Source organism: Narcine bancroftii, chromosome 4, assembly GCF_036971445.1.
Source record: "Narcine bancroftii isolate sNarBan1 chromosome 4, sNarBan1.hap1, whole genome shotgun sequence".
NCBI classification, from domain to species: Eukaryota; Metazoa; Chordata; class Chondrichthyes; order Torpediniformes; family Narcinidae; genus Narcine; species Narcine bancroftii.
The window spans coordinates 2,170,935-2,185,828 of record NC_091472.1 but is presented as its reverse complement, the minus strand read 5'-3'; the positions used below and the strand labels follow the sequence as shown (position 1 = coordinate 2,185,828).

Sequence of the window (14,894 nt, the reverse complement as noted above, 5' to 3'; positions counted from 1 at the left end):
ACGGGAGTTGAGTAAGATTGATTGGGTGGTGTTTCTGGGGAGTTTACTGTGGATAGACAATGGAAAGCATTCACAGATCTAATGGAGAAATTGCAAAAATCGTTTATACCGGTTTGGCATAAAAATAAACCAAAAAAGGTGACTCAACTGTGGATAACAAGGGAAATTAGAGACAGCATTAGGTCCAAAAAGAGAGCATATCAATTGGCCAAAAAAAATACCACAACCGAAGACTGGGAGCAGTTCAAGATGCACCAAAGGAGGGCAAAGGGATTCATCAAGAGAGCAAAAATAAATGACGAAAGTAAGCTTGCGGCAAATATAAAAACCGACTGCAAAAGCTTTTATAAATATGTCAAGAGGAAAAGATTGGTGAAATCCAGAGTAGGTCCTTTGCAGTCAGAATCAGGGGAATATATAATGGGGAATAAGGAAATGGCAGACCAATTAAATACTTACTTTAGTTCTGTTTTACAAGAGAGGATACAAATAATCTCCCAAGGATGTTGGGAAACATAGAGACTAATGCAAGGGAGGAACTGAAAGAAACCAGTATCTCTAAGGACATGGTCTTGGGGAAATTGATGGGATTGAAGGCCGATAAATCCCAAGGGCCTGATAATCTACATCCTAGGGTACTCAAGGAAGTGGCCATTCAGATAGCAGATGCTTTAAGAATTATTTTCCAGAACTCGATAGACTCAGGATCAGTACCCATGGATTGGAGGGTAGCTAATGTTACCCCACTATTTAAAAAGGGGGATAGAGAAAAAGCGGGGAATTATAGGCCGGTGAGTCTTACATCAGTAGTGGGCAAAATGATGGAATCCATTATTAAGGATGTAATAGCGGAGCATATGACTAGCAGAGAAGGGATCGGACGGAGTCAACATGGATTTACAAAAGGTAAATCGTGCTTGACAAATCTATTGGAATTCTTTGAGATGGTGACAGGTAAAATAGATGGGGGAGAGCCAGTGGATGTGGTGTACCTGGACTTCCAAAAGGCCTTCGATAAGGTCCCGCATAAACGACTGGCTTCCAAAATCAAGGCTCATGGGATTGGGGGCAAAGTATTGATGTGGATTGAGAACTGGCTGGCAGGTAGAAGACAGAGAGTTGGCAGGCGGTAACCAGTGGGGTACCACAGGGATCTGTACTGGGACCCCAGCTGTTCACAATTTATATTAATGATCTGGATGAGGGGATTGGATGTAATATCTCCAAATTTGCAGATGACACTAAGCTAGGAGGGATTGTGTGCTGGGACCTGCCCAGAATCCAAGGAATTTTGGTCTATGACCACCAATGCATCAACTCTAACTTCTGCCATTTCCTTCAGAACCCTTGGATGCATATCATCAGGACCAGGTGATTTGTCTGGCTTTAGTCCCATTAGTTTCTCCATCACTACTTCCTTTATAACAACTATTTTATCAAGGCCCTCCCCAACATTCGCGTCCTTAACTCCGCACTTGGGCATGCTGGACTTGTCTTCCACCGTGAAGACTGACAAAATATTTGTTCAATGCCTCGGCCATTTCCTCATTTTTTGCTACCAGTTTTCCTTTCTATCCTCCAAGGGTCTTATGTTAACTCTGGCCACCCTCTTCCGTTTTATATCTTTATAAAATTTTTTGCTTTCCATTTTTATATTTTGTGCCAATTTACTTTCATAATCCCTTTTCCCATTTCTTATTACCCGCTTTGTAACCCCTTGTTGTCTCTTAGAGTTTTCCCAATCTTCCAGTTTCCCACTGCTCTTTGCAGCTTTGTACACCTGCGCCTTCAATTTTATACTCTCCTTTATTTCCTTTGCTAACCACGGTTGATTTTTCCCTCCCTTGCTGCCCTTTTTCCTGACCGGAATATATTTTTGTTGAGCATTACAAAATATTTCTTTGAAAATCTTCCACTGTTCCTCAACTGTTTCATCAATTAGCCTGTGCTCCCAGTCCACTCTGCCCAATTCCTCCCTCATCCTATGGTAGTCACCCCTGTTTAAGGATAATCTATTAGTTTTAGATCGAACTATTTCCCCTTCCATCTGAATGTGAAATTCAATCCTACTATGATCGCTATTTCCCAGATGCTCTCTGACTATTACATCATTTACTCTCCCTATCTCATTGCACAACACGAGATCCAGGAGAGCATTTTCTCTTGTAGGTTCCTTAACCTGCTGCTCAAGAAAGCTATCACGGATGCATTCTATGAAGTCCTCTTCCAGACTCCCACGATCAACTTGATTTTCCCAATCTATGTGGAAGTTAAAGTCCCCCATGACGACTGCCGTATCATTATTACATGCCTCACTTATCTCTCTATTTATTTCCTGTGCCACTAAACTATTGTTATTTGGTGGGCGATAGATAACACCCACCAATAATTTTTTCCCTTTGTTATTCTTTATCTCTACCCAAATGGACTCAACATTATGCTCTTTAGATCTTATATCATCCTTCGCTACTGCCTGGAGCTCCTCTTTGATTAAGAGTGCAACTCCACCTCCTTTACCATCCTGTCGATCTCTTTGCACTACCTGATACCCTTGAAAGTTTAATTCCCATTTAGGGTCACCTTGTAGCCATCTTTCCGTGATGGCGACCCAGTCATAGGCATGGGTTCCGATTTGCGCCTCAAGTTCACTAACCTTATTTCTAATACTGCGGGCATTCAGATAAAGTGCCCTGATGCTCTTTGTCCTTTTAATATCTAGTGACTTCTGTAACCTTTTTTGATTTTTCTGCCCACTATTTTTCTTTGTAATTTTCTTAACACTGTCATTGACCCGAAAACTCACTGCACCATCTGATTTTTATTTTTTCCGCCCAACATTACTTTTCCTAGTTTACTTTTCCTGCCCATTACTTTATTTTCCCTACCCTTTTCCCTATCACTCTGGTTCCCATACCCCTGCCAAATTAGTTTAAACCTTGCCCCACTGCTGTACCAAACATACTTGCCAAAATGTTGACACCTTTTGGATTTAGGTGCAACCCGTCCCTCTTGTAAAGATCATGCCTTCCCCAAAAGAGATCCCAATGATCCAAGAAGCCAAATCCTTGCCTTGTACACCAGCCCCTCAGCCCCTCAGTTAATTTTCCTTATCCTTACATTCTTTTCATCATTTGCATTTGGAACAGGTAGTAATCCCGAGATCACCACCCTAGCGTTCCTGTCTTTCAGCTTTCGTCCCAGCTCACTGTAATCCCTTTTCGTTACCTCCTCCCTTTTCTTGTCAATGTCATTTGTACCCACATGTACCAAGACATCAGGCTGCTCTCCCTCTCCCCTCAGAATATTTTGGACCCGATTTGTGATATCTCGTACCCTTGCACCAGGGAGGCAGCACACCATGTGGGTATACCTATCTGGCTCACAGAACCTCCTGTCTGTACCCCTGACAATGGAGTCCCCAATAACTACTGCATTTCTCCTTTTCCTTTTCTTTTGCACCACTCTGCAAGGCTCATTGCCATTGACCTGGTGCCCGTGGCCATCTTCTGTCCGGTCATCTCCCTCAACAGAATCCAACACAACATACCTTCTGAGTGGGATAGTCACTGGTGTGCTCTCTGTTTTTCTCGCTTTTTTCTTTCCCCCCCCCGACAGTTTCCCACTTACCTGACACGGGATCTAGAGTATTTATCACCCTGAAAGTTGTAACAACTATTTTGTAACAACTATTTTATCAAGGCCCTCCCCAACATTCGCATCCTTAACTCCGCACTTGGGCATGCTGGACGTGTCTTCCACCGTGAAGACTGACAGAAAATATTTGTTCAATGCCTCGGCCATTTCCTCATTTTTTGCTACCAGTTTTCCTTTCTCATCCTCCAAGGGTCCTATGTTAACTCTGGCCACCCTCTTCCGTTTTAAATCTTTATAAAATTTTTTGCTTTCCGTTTTTATATTTTGTGCCAATTTACTTTCATAATCCCTTTTCCCATTTCTTGTTACCCGCTTTGTAACCCCTTGTTGACTCTTAGAGTTTTCCCAATCTTCCAGTTTCCCACTGCCCTTTGCAGCTTTGTACACCTGCGCCTTCAATTTTATGCTCTCCTTTATTTCCTTTGCTAACCACGGTTGATTTTTCCCTCCCTTGCTGCCCTTTTTCCTGACCGGAATATATTTTTGTTGAGCATTACAAAATATTTCTTTGAAAATCTTCCACTGTTCCTCAACTGTTTCATCAATGAGCCTGTGCTCCCAGTCCACTCTGCCCAATTCCTCCCTCATCCTATGGTAGTCACCCCTGTTTAAGGATAATCTATTAGTTTTAGATCGAACTATTTCCCCTTCCATCTGAATGTGAAATTCAATCCTACTATGATCGCTATTTCCCAGATGCTCTCTGACTCTACATCATTACTCTACCTATCTCATTGCACAACACGAGATCCAGGAGAGCATTTTCTCTTGTGGGTTCCTTAACCTGCTGCTCAAGGAAGCCATCGCGGATGCATTCTATGAAATCCTCTTCCAGACTCCCACGACCAACTTGATTTTCCCAATCTATGTGGAAGTTAAAGTCCCCCATGACGACTGCCGTATCATTATTACATGCCTCATTTATCTCTCTATTTATTTCCTGTGCCACTAAACTATTGTTATTTGGTGGGCGATAGATAGCACCCACCAATAATTTTTTCCCTTTGTTATTCTTTATCTCTACCCAAATGGACTCAACATTATGCTCTTTAGATCTTACATCATCCCTCACTACTGCCTGGAGCTCCTCTTTGATTAAGAGTGCAACTCCACCTCCCTTACCATCCTGTCGATCTCTTTGCACCACCTGATACCCTTGAAAGTTTAATTCCCATTTAGGGTCACCTTGTAGCCATCTTTCCGTGATGGCGACCCAGTCATAGGCATGGGTACCGATTTGGGCCTCAAGTTCACTAACCTTATTTCTAATACTGCGGGCATTCAGATAAAGTGCCCTGATGCTCTTTGTCCTTTTAATATCTAGTGACTTCTGCACCTTTTCTTTTGATTTTTCTCCCCACTATTTTTCTTTGTAATTTTCTTAACACTGTCATTGACCCGAAAACTCACTGCACCATCTGATCATTGAGAGGTTCTTGTTTACCTCGAACAACAGATGGACTAAAGACAAACTCCTATTGTTTTCTGGAGAAGGAGCGGGGTTTTGCAAGAGAGAGAGAGAAGGACATGCTGCTGGCAGTTTTAATCTCAGACAGAGAGAGAGAGACAGATGGAAGTTTTTGACTGTATGTGACACAGAAAGCTGTAACAAGCCAGGAGAAGTTTGTTGAAACTGAAACAGAAAGCTCCAGAGCGGCGGATGGCTGGAAGTGTCATCTGTCTGATGTTTCTCTTGGAATAAGAAGAACAGAAATGAACTCTGTGGTAGCCTGAAAGAAATAGGTTCTCATCTGGAAAACCCTAATGGGGCAAGTTTCATCAGCGAGACCTTGAGGTGACTAATGGTGGTACCTCAGTTGTGGAAATCCTGGAAAAACACATCTCTCTCTGCAAAGTTACAAGAACCTTCCTGAGCGATAACCATTTACCTTTCAAGCACCAAAGCCTGGTGAACTTTGTTAATGTTAAATTCTGTGCACAGTCTAAGAATTGCCTGTAACCAGTGAACTTGGAAGAATGAGAAGTGAGATTGAACTCTGAACCAAAGAACTTTTCTTAAATTTACACTGTGACAGAGTATTTAGAGATGGTTTGGGAAGGATTATTAAAGCAGCTTGCACACAAATGCATTTTAAAACACAGAATTTTTGCAGGACTTTTGCAGAATGCTTTTTGCAAAGAGAGCAACAAAGTTGCAGAATACAACTTGCCTGGGAACATGTGATCTTTGCAAGCGGGTGAGGACAGTTTTGCTCTCAGATAAGGAGGGAGTGAAACAGAGAGGAGAGGAACAGAAATCATTTCCAGAAGGAAAAGCTGGCAAATTTTGGAAGGCTGCCTGGTCGAAGGAGAAGACTGGTGATCAGAAAGGTGACCTGAAAGAAAGAGGGATCATCTGGAGAACCCTTAAGGAGGCAAGTTTTGTCAGCAAGACTGATTGAGAAGGAATCAGTTGTGGATCTCCTGGAAAAGGAATCTCTCTCTGAAAACCAGCAAGAACCCTCCTGAGTGGTAATCATTTGCCTGTTAAACTCCAAAGCCTGGTGAACTTTGTTAAAGCTAACTTCTGTGCACAGTCCAAGAATTGCCTGCAACCAGTGAAATTGGACTGTGATCCAAATAACTTTTCTAATGTTAAATATACACATTACACACACCTGCGCTTAGTGTTAGAGGGGGGATTAAGTAAGTTAGGTAGGTTAAGTAATAAGTTAACGTTTAAATCTATTTTGTTGTTCAAATATAATTAAAAACTACTTTTGTTTAAGTGACCCTGTTTGGGGTCCCGTGGACTCCATAACAACACAAATATTACATACAAAGTGCGCTTAGAATTAGAAGGGGGTGTCGGACTCTGGCTTTACCCTACCCTCAATTTAGTCTATGTGTCGTCTGAGTCCAGCGTGGTTGTTGAATGAAGTGATAGGAGAAGGTATTCGGTTTAACAATCAGTTTATTGCACAGCACAAGAATAAAGCTTAACAGAGCTCTGGTTCAGTTGTTAGTTCATAGGTCATCTGCTCAGTGAGCTATTCCCCAAGACTGACTCCTACTGTCCAGTCTCTTCTGTTTATGTAGATCAACCTTGTTACATTGACTAAGAGTTGGCTTTCTTTGATAGACTCCTTGCATAAGATTTATCTCAAGTAATTTCCTGCTCTGCACTTATCAATGGTGTAGACCTCCTATCTTAATCCCCAAGGCCAGAACATCCTGTTGTCTTGATCAGAAGTCAGTTCATACCCCAGATATTTCTAATTATTTCTTGGTTCTCGTCTGGCTATAGTCTTCTGTTCTAATCCACACCTCCCGTGTACCCTGATGACTCCTCATTCCTACGAAATTGGTTTATCCATTTTATTTGTCTCTGACATTCTCAGTCATGGTACTCTTATCATTCATCCTTGCAATACACTTATCTTCCTGTCACTGGCCTGTTTCAGAATAAATCACTATCCTTGTGGTCCCTCCAACCTCATCCTTTCTAACTTCTCCTATCTGCTATCCTTTTTCTCCCATGTGTGCTTTACAATTAGCAGTTTAGTGTAACCTTGGGATGAAAGTATTTTTTCTCTTTGTATTTGGAGGCAGCAAATTCTACACGTACTATAATCAGCCAACTTTGCTACATACTGCGGCTGTTACTTAATTGCATTAATATTTCCCCTAAACAGTATAATTGAAGTACATAGTAAATTGCTACATAGTAATGGACTAATGAATACATAATGAATAGAGGCATATTTTCCATGATTACAACCCCTTGGTTCCAACAGGGGTTAACTTAGGTTAGTTAAGTTCATAGTGATAAGTTAAAGTTTGATACTGCTTTCATGTTTAAAGATAATTAAAAACAACTTTTGTTTAAGTAACCATTTGTCGTGGTGAAGATCTATTGCTGCTGGGTTTTGGGGTCCTTTTGGTTCGTAACACACCATATTTGTCGTTCAAGGTTAGTTAAACCAAGGAGATGATTGTGGACTTCAGGGGGAATTCAAGGGAACAAGACCCAGTCCTCATCGAGAGCTCAGTAGTGGAGAGGTTCAAGAATTCAAATTCCTGGGTGTCAACATCTCCGAGAATCTGTCCTAAAGCCTCCACGTTGATGCAATCACAAAGAAGGCTTGCCAGCGGCTATACTTTCTGAGATTTTGGAGGCGGTTTGGTCTGTCACCGAAGACTCTCGTAAACCTCTATAGGTGTACCGTGGAGAACTTTCTGGCTGGTTGCATCACTCTCCCAGTATGGAGGTGCTAACTCTCAGGACAAGAATAAACTGCAGAGGTTGTTAACTTGGCCTGAAACATCACAGGCACCAGACTTCACTCCATCAAGGACATCAACATGAGGCAGGGTCTTAAAAATAGTGGCCTCTGTCCTCAAAGACCCCACCAGGGCTGGTGCCCAATGGGGGAGGGGGGAATTTGCGGGTATTTCCCCCACACACCTGCAGCACTAACGTGACCAGCCTGCACGTCATTTAAGCAGCATGTTTCCCAGTTATGTCAGAGGGAGGGGAAGTGTGACAGTGGTGGTGCAAAGTAGAGGTTCAAGGTTGGTAGGTAGACACCTCCCCCCCCCCCCCACTGAGTGGGTTTTCGAACATCAGGATGTTGCCCCTGTGGTTATCCTAATACCCCCCAATTAGACTTGTTCTGATGCTGACCCCCCCCCACCCCACCACCCAGGCTATGCCCTCTTCACTCTGCTACCATCGGGGAAAAAGGTCCAGGAGCCTGAAGATGAGCACCCAGTGGCACAAGGACGGCCTCTTCCCTTCTGCATCAGATTCCTGAACGATCAATGAACCCCAGTCACTGCCTCACAAGGACAGCTTCTTCCCCTCCGCCAACAGTTCCTGAACGATCAATGAACCCCAGACACTGCCTGACTTTTCGTACACTGTTTTTATTTATTGTTTATATGAACATTTACATTGTGAAGTTGCCGCAAAACAATACGCTTTGTGACTTGTTTGTGCCGATACATTCTGATTCTGGTTGTAGATGGGACGGGGAGATGAGGAAGGATGCCCTGTGGCTACTGTCTGGACCTGGAGGCCCAATGAGCCTCAGTCCTGGCCTCTGCTATCCAGCCGGCCAAGCAGACTGAGCACCCGGGACTCCCCCAACAGCTCGAAGCTGAGGCTCTGGCTCTGGACAACGGAGACGAGTTGGCGAAGGCCCGTCCCCACCTGGTCAAGTCCGGGGAGAGGGTGCAGGGCACAGTGGCCTGCCTCGATGTCCAGGTAGTCCTTGATGGTGGTCAGGTGCCCCAGGTCATTGAATACCTTCCTCCTTGTGGTGAGAAGTTGACTCATGTCCTCCTGGAGAGGCAGCAGAGCCCCCTCCTTCTCCCTCAGGGAGCCCTCCACAGCCAACTTCTGCTGCTTCTGGGCCTTGAGGTTCTTCAGACATTCGTCCAGGTTCGCGGAGGTTTGATCACAATTCTTCTCTTGTTCTGCCTTCTTCTTAATTTCAGAGTCGATCACAGCTTGGCACAGGCACATTTCTCTGGAAGCTCCGAGAATCAGGGGGATGCCTGTAGTGGGGACAGGGAGGTCTGAGAGATCACACTGGCATTTGCAGGCTCCAGATGCTGTTGAGTTGCAGTGTTGTTGGCAGGTCATGGCACTGAGAAATGGTGTTGGTGGTGAGCAGGAGGTGTTGGTGGTGACCAGGTGGTGACCAGGACGTGTTGGTGGTGTCCGGGTGGTGACTGAGAGGTGTTGGTGGTGACTGGGTGGTGACCGGGAGGTGTTGGTGGTGACCAGGGGGTAATGGTGGTGACCAGGGGGTGTTGGTGGTGACCAGGGGTTGTTGGTGGTGACCAGGAGGTGTTGGTGGTGAGCAGGAGGTGTTGGTGGTGACCAGGGGGTGTTGGTGGTGACCAGGGGGTGTTGGTGGTGACTGCATGGTGACCGGATGGTGTTGGTGGTGACTAGGTGGTTATCAGAAGATGTTGGAGATGTCCAGGTGGTGACTGGGAGGTGTTGGTGGTGACTGGGTGGTGACCGGGAGGTGTTGGTGGTGACCAGGGGGTGTTGGTGTGACCAGGGCGTATTGGTGGTGACCAGGGGGTGTTGGTGGTGACCAGGGGGTGTTGGTGGTGACCAGGGGGTGATGGTGGTGACCAGGGGGTGTTGGTGGTGACCAGGGGGTGTTGGTGGTGACCAGGAGGTGTTGGTGGTGACCAGGGGGTGTTGGTGGTGACCAGGGGGTGTTGGTGGTGACCAGGGGGTGTTGGTGGTGACCAGGGGGTGTTGGTGGTGACCAAGGGGTGTTGGTGGTGACTGCATGGTGACCGGGAGGTATTGGTGGTGACTGGGTGGTGACCGGGAGGTGTTGGAGGTGACCGGGTGGTGACCGGGAGGTGTTGGTGGTGACCAGGGGTCACCTTTCCTCCTCTCCCCTCCCCCTCCTCTCCTTTCTCTCCCCTCCCCTCTATCCACTCCAATCCCCTCGCCGTCCCTCACGTCCCCTGCACCTCTCTGTCTACCACTCACACTGCCTCAGGAAAGGAGCCAAAATGTTGAAAGACTCATCCCACCTCAGCCACAGAAACATTGTGGACAGATACATGGATGGGACTGGGGTCCGAGCGCAGGTCAGTGAGACGAGGCAGATTAACAGTTCATCACAGAAAAGATGGGCCAAAGTGTCTGGTTCTGTGCTGTAGTGTTTGATGGTTTATCACTGATAAAACAGAATTCAAGACAACATTAACAAAATGGTTTCTGAGAATTTTACTGAGACCCTGCCACAAGGTGCCTATAATTGGCCCATGTCAGATGGGGAGATAGTTGTACAGAGTTTCATTCAGAGATAATTGTCCAGAGTTAGATGAAGGGGAAGCCACAGTACCATAAAAAAGACAGAACTGTGCAGATAGAGAGGAAGGGTTTCAGTCGCTTTCCAGAGGGATAGGGGACAAGAGCAGGAATGTGATGTTGGGGCTTTGTAAGGCCCTGGTGAGGCCTCACGTGGAGGACGGGGGACAGATTTGGACGCCTTATTTAAGATGTGATGTCAATGGTGAGAGTTCAGAGAAGATTCACCAGGATGATTCCTGGAATGAAGGGATTGGCACATGAGGAATGTTTGTCGGTTCTTGGACTGGACTCTGGAGATCTGAAGAATGAGAGGGAACCTCATAGAAGCTGTTGGGCCTGGCCATTCACGGTTGAGACGGCGGGCGGTCGAGTCGGTGGGGAGAGCTAACTGCCAATCTTTTGGGGTTACGTCCAGGCCCATGAGGTGTTGGTGCGGGAGCATGCAATGCCCGAGGGGACTGTGGTCGAGTTCCGGTAACCTTGGGCCCCCCAGGGGATCACAAGTGTGGTTGATGGTGAAAATTGTGCTTTGATTTGATGTGTTCAGTTTTGGTCAATGAACTACAGGAAAGATATCAGTAAGATAGAAAGGGCAGAGAAGATTTACTAGGATGTTGCCCGGACTTCAGGAACTAAGTTACAGGGAAAGGTTAAACAGGTTAGGACTTTATTCCCTGGAGCGGAGAAAAATGAGGGGAGATTTAGATAGAGGTATTTAAAATTATGAGGGGGACAGAGAGTAAATGGAGGTCGGCTTTTTCCAATGAGGGTAGGTGAGACACAAACCAGAGGACATGGGTTAAGGGTGAAAGGGGAAAAGTTTAGGGGGAACATGAGGGGGAATTTCACACAGAGAGTGGTAGGGGTGTGGAACGAGCTGCCAGCAAAAGTGGTGAATATGGGCTCAATGTTAACATTTAAGAGGAATTAGGACAGGTACGTGGTTGGGAGGGATTGGCACAGACTAGAAGAGCTGAAGTGGCTTGTTTCTAGGCTGGAATGTTCTTTTGTTCTGTGATACTCAGTAATGGAGAGGTGGTTGGGATTACGGCTTGTCACAGTTCTTGCCACATGAATTTTACATTATGAGGGGAAGGTGGTGGATGTTGTTTATAAGAACGTTAGTGAGGCTTTAGATAAGGTTCCCCATAAGAGGTTAGTTAGGAAGGTGGAAGCATTAGGGATTAATGATGAAGTAGTGAAATGGATTCAACAGTAGTTGGATGGGAGATGCCAGAGAGTAGTGGTGGAAAATTGTTTGTCGAATTGGAGGCCGGTGTTGAGTGGATTTGCCTCAGGGATCGGTACTGGGTCCACTGCATTTTGTAATATATATTAAGGATCTAGATGAGAGGGTGGAAAATTGGATTAGTAAATTTGCAGATGATACAAAGGTTGGCGCTGTTGTGGACAGTGAGGAAGATTATCAAAGCTTACAGGGTGATATAGGACAGTTAGAAGAGTGGGCTGAACGATGGCAGATGGAGTTTAATACTGATAAATGTGAGGTGCTTCATTTTAGGAATAATTAAAATAGGACATACACGTTAAATGGTCGACAATTGAGGGGTGCAGTGGAACAAAGGGATTTAGGAGCCATGGTACATAATTCCCTGAAAGTTGAATCACATGTGGATAGGGTTGTGAAGGAGGCATTTAGTCTGTTGGCTTCATAAATCAGAGTAGAGAACACAGGAGTTCGGATGTTACGTTGAAGATGTATAAAGCATTGGTGAGGCCCAATTTGGAATATTGTGTGCAGTTTTGGAGGCTGAATTACAGGAAGGATATAAACAGTATAGAGAGAGTGCAGACGAGGTTTACGAGAATGTTACCAGTGTTTGAGTTACAGGGAACAGTTGAGCAGGCTGGGACTTTATTCTCTGGAGCATAGAAGATTGAGGGGTGATTTGATTGAGGTCTTATAAAATTATGAGGGGGACAGATTGAGTCAATGTGGACAGACTTTTTCCACTGAGAGTGGGGAGGATTCAAACAAGAGGGCATGGATTGAGAGTAAAAGGGAAGAAGTTTAGGGGAAACATGAGGGGGAATTTCTTCACGCAGAGAGCAGTGTGGGTACGGAATGAACTTCTGGCAGTGGTGGTAGAAGCAAGATCGATGTTAATATTTAAGGAAAAGTTGGATAGGTATGTGGATGGGAGAGGTGTGGAGAGTTATGGGCTGAATGCGAGTCAGTGGGACAAGGTGCAAGATGATGTTCGGCATGGAGTAGAACGGCTGAGCTGGTCTCTTTCTGTGCTGTAAATGGTTATATGGTTATTTTTTAAATTTAGACATACAACACGGTATCCGGCCCTTCCGGCCCATGAGTCAGTGCCACCCAATTACACCCAATTAACCTCCAACCCCCAGTATGTTTTGAATGGTGGGAGGAAACCAGAGCCCACGGGGGGAAAACCACACAGACACGGGGGGAACATACAAACTCCTTACAGACAGCACGGGATTCAAACCCCAGTCCCGATCACTGACACTGTAACAGCATGGAGCTAAAAGTAATGTCAACCGTATCAGGTAGTTTTTGTGTCTGTCAATACTGTAGTTTTAAATAAAATGATAGGAGGGAGAAGCTGGTGGACAGGCAGCCGCGAACATCTTACCTACAATGGGGAGCAGGAGGAGGCCAAAGCCCAGGTCACGGAGAGTTTTCTTTGCAGCCTTGCGGGAGTTCTCCCTGATGATGGTGGCCTCTGCCTGTAGGACCTGCTGCTGGTGCCCCCGCAGGGCTTCTTTCAGCTGCCCCTGCAGTGTCTCATTGCCCACCACTTCACTCCCAAGCTGCAGGAGCTCCTCCTTCCTACTCCTTACCTCCTCTTCAATGCCTTGCTTTTCCTGTCTGGCGTACTGGATATTGCGATCCACCGCCTCCAGGATCACCTTCCCCTCTGCCACCGCCTCTTCCATCTCACGCTGAGCAGTTTGCACTGCCTTCTTCAGCCTGCTCTCCTCCTCTGGGCTCAGGTCCTGCCCATCGCCACGAGAGATGATGGTGTTTAGAGTCAGGACGGAGCTGGTTACCTCCAGGTAGTGGGGCAGGACATGCTGGCGGAACTTAGCCTGGTGTTCCATCGCAGGACAGTGAGGACGTCTTCAGATCCGCGTCCCCCACCCTGCGACCGACTCACATCCGGCTGACAGGATGTGGGCTGTGGGTGGAGCGCTGTGGGATTAGGGGGGGGAGGGTGTATTGAGGGCAGTTAATGCTGCTCAATCATCACACACCAGACAGAGAAGGTGGGGAAGAGGGTCTCCTCACCCACTCATGGTTCTGACAGAGAGAGAGAGAGAGAGAGAGAGAGAGACACACACACACACACACACACCGGACAGAAAAGGTGGGGAAGAGGGTCTCCTCACCCACTCATGGTTCTAACAGAGAGAGACACACACACACACCAAAAACACACACACAAACACACGCGCACACACATGCACAACAAAAACGGTTTCTGTGGGGGGAGAGTGAGGGGGGAGATTCTCTAACCCACCCATCCCTCCCCGCCACCCTTTAAACTACCCCCAAAAAAGATAAAGAGGAGATCACATCATGTAAACTCATCAATCAGTTGATCTGGTTCGGGGCAACACCACTAATATGTGGAAATGAGAGTAATTATTTAACTCCATATAATCCAAATACGGGATACAAGATCTCATCTCTAAATGCCATTGTTGAATACTCAAATTAGTCTCATTTTTCCAAGTAATTGCCAAATATTTTCAAGCCACAACTATAGCCAATCTCTAAAAAGTAATTTGAAATTTATGTAATCTTATCACCAATCTCAATTTCTTAATATAACCCAACAAAAATACCAATGGATCAAATGGAATTTTCAACTTAACAATAGCTTGTGGCGGCCCATCATTGCGAATATCGGGCCGGCGCATCGCGCGACAGCAGGCACGGTCAGAGATCGCTAAAGCGACTCCCAGGACAATAAACTGGCAGGGGTAGAAGCTGGGGTGCATCAGACCAACAAGCCCTAAAATGGCATTGGTCAAGCTGCCCAGCTAACTCAGCAGAAACAGGCTGGGGAAGAAGGGCATTCAACTTGAACAGTATTAAAGCAGCCTTTCCAGCCCTAATAAAGGAGTGAGCTTAACCTGCCACACTCTGTGTGTGTGTGTGTGTGTGTGTGTGTGTGTGTGTTTCTGTGTTTCTTTATAGCAGTCAGCTACAATTGTTGACCCCAATGGTTTAGACGGAATGTAAACCAGGCAATGGATAACAAAGCAGCAGTCAGCGCAGTTGGCCTGAAGCTCCTGACCTTCTGGACAGTTCAACCCAGCGTGTGGTTCAACCAGGCGGAGGGTCAGTTCCAGATACAGGGCATCACAGCAGAGACCACCCGGTACTACCATGTGGTCAGTGCCCTGGATCCACAGACTGCAGACAGAGTGGCCAACTTTATCCACAGCC

General features: G+C 46.0%; 2 protein-coding genes across 2 annotated transcripts in view; one reads left to right on the top strand and one right to left on the bottom strand.

Annotated features, from left to right (window-relative positions):
* Positions 1–8,540, top strand: part of LOC138760275 (protein-tyrosine kinase 2-beta-like) — a 159,687-nt gene extending 151,147 nt beyond the window's left edge. Inside the window, exon 31 of the mRNA XM_069930634.1 lies at positions 7,568–8,540. Within this exon, the coding sequence (XP_069786735.1) occupies positions 7,568–7,576 (9 nt within the window). The 3' untranslated portion in view covers positions 7,577–8,540. The remainder of the gene's footprint in view (positions 1–7,567) is intronic.
* Positions 8,504–13,597, bottom strand: LOC138760277 (restin homolog). The gene is made up of 2 exons (XM_069930636.1): positions 13,072–13,597; positions 8,504–9,156 (listed from the first exon to the last, which is right to left on the bottom strand). Exons 1-2 carry the CDS (start codon positions 13,538–13,540, stop codon positions 8,687–8,689), a joined length of 939 nt encoding a protein of 312 aa, XP_069786737.1. The 5' UTR covers positions 13,541–13,597; the 3' UTR covers positions 8,504–8,686.
* Positions 13,598–14,894: the final 1,297 nt, after the last annotated feature.

Excerpts from the sequence above, each read along its gene's own strand:
- LOC138760277 (XM_069930636.1), bottom strand. The coding sequence starts at position 13,540 with ATGGAACACCAGGCTAAGTTCCGCCAGCATGTCCTGCCCCACTACCTG. Across the intron at positions 9,157-13,071 it reads CCTCCTGCTCCCCATTGTAG|GCATCCCCCTGATTCTCGGA; the intron begins GTAAGATGTTCG and ends TCCCCACTACAG.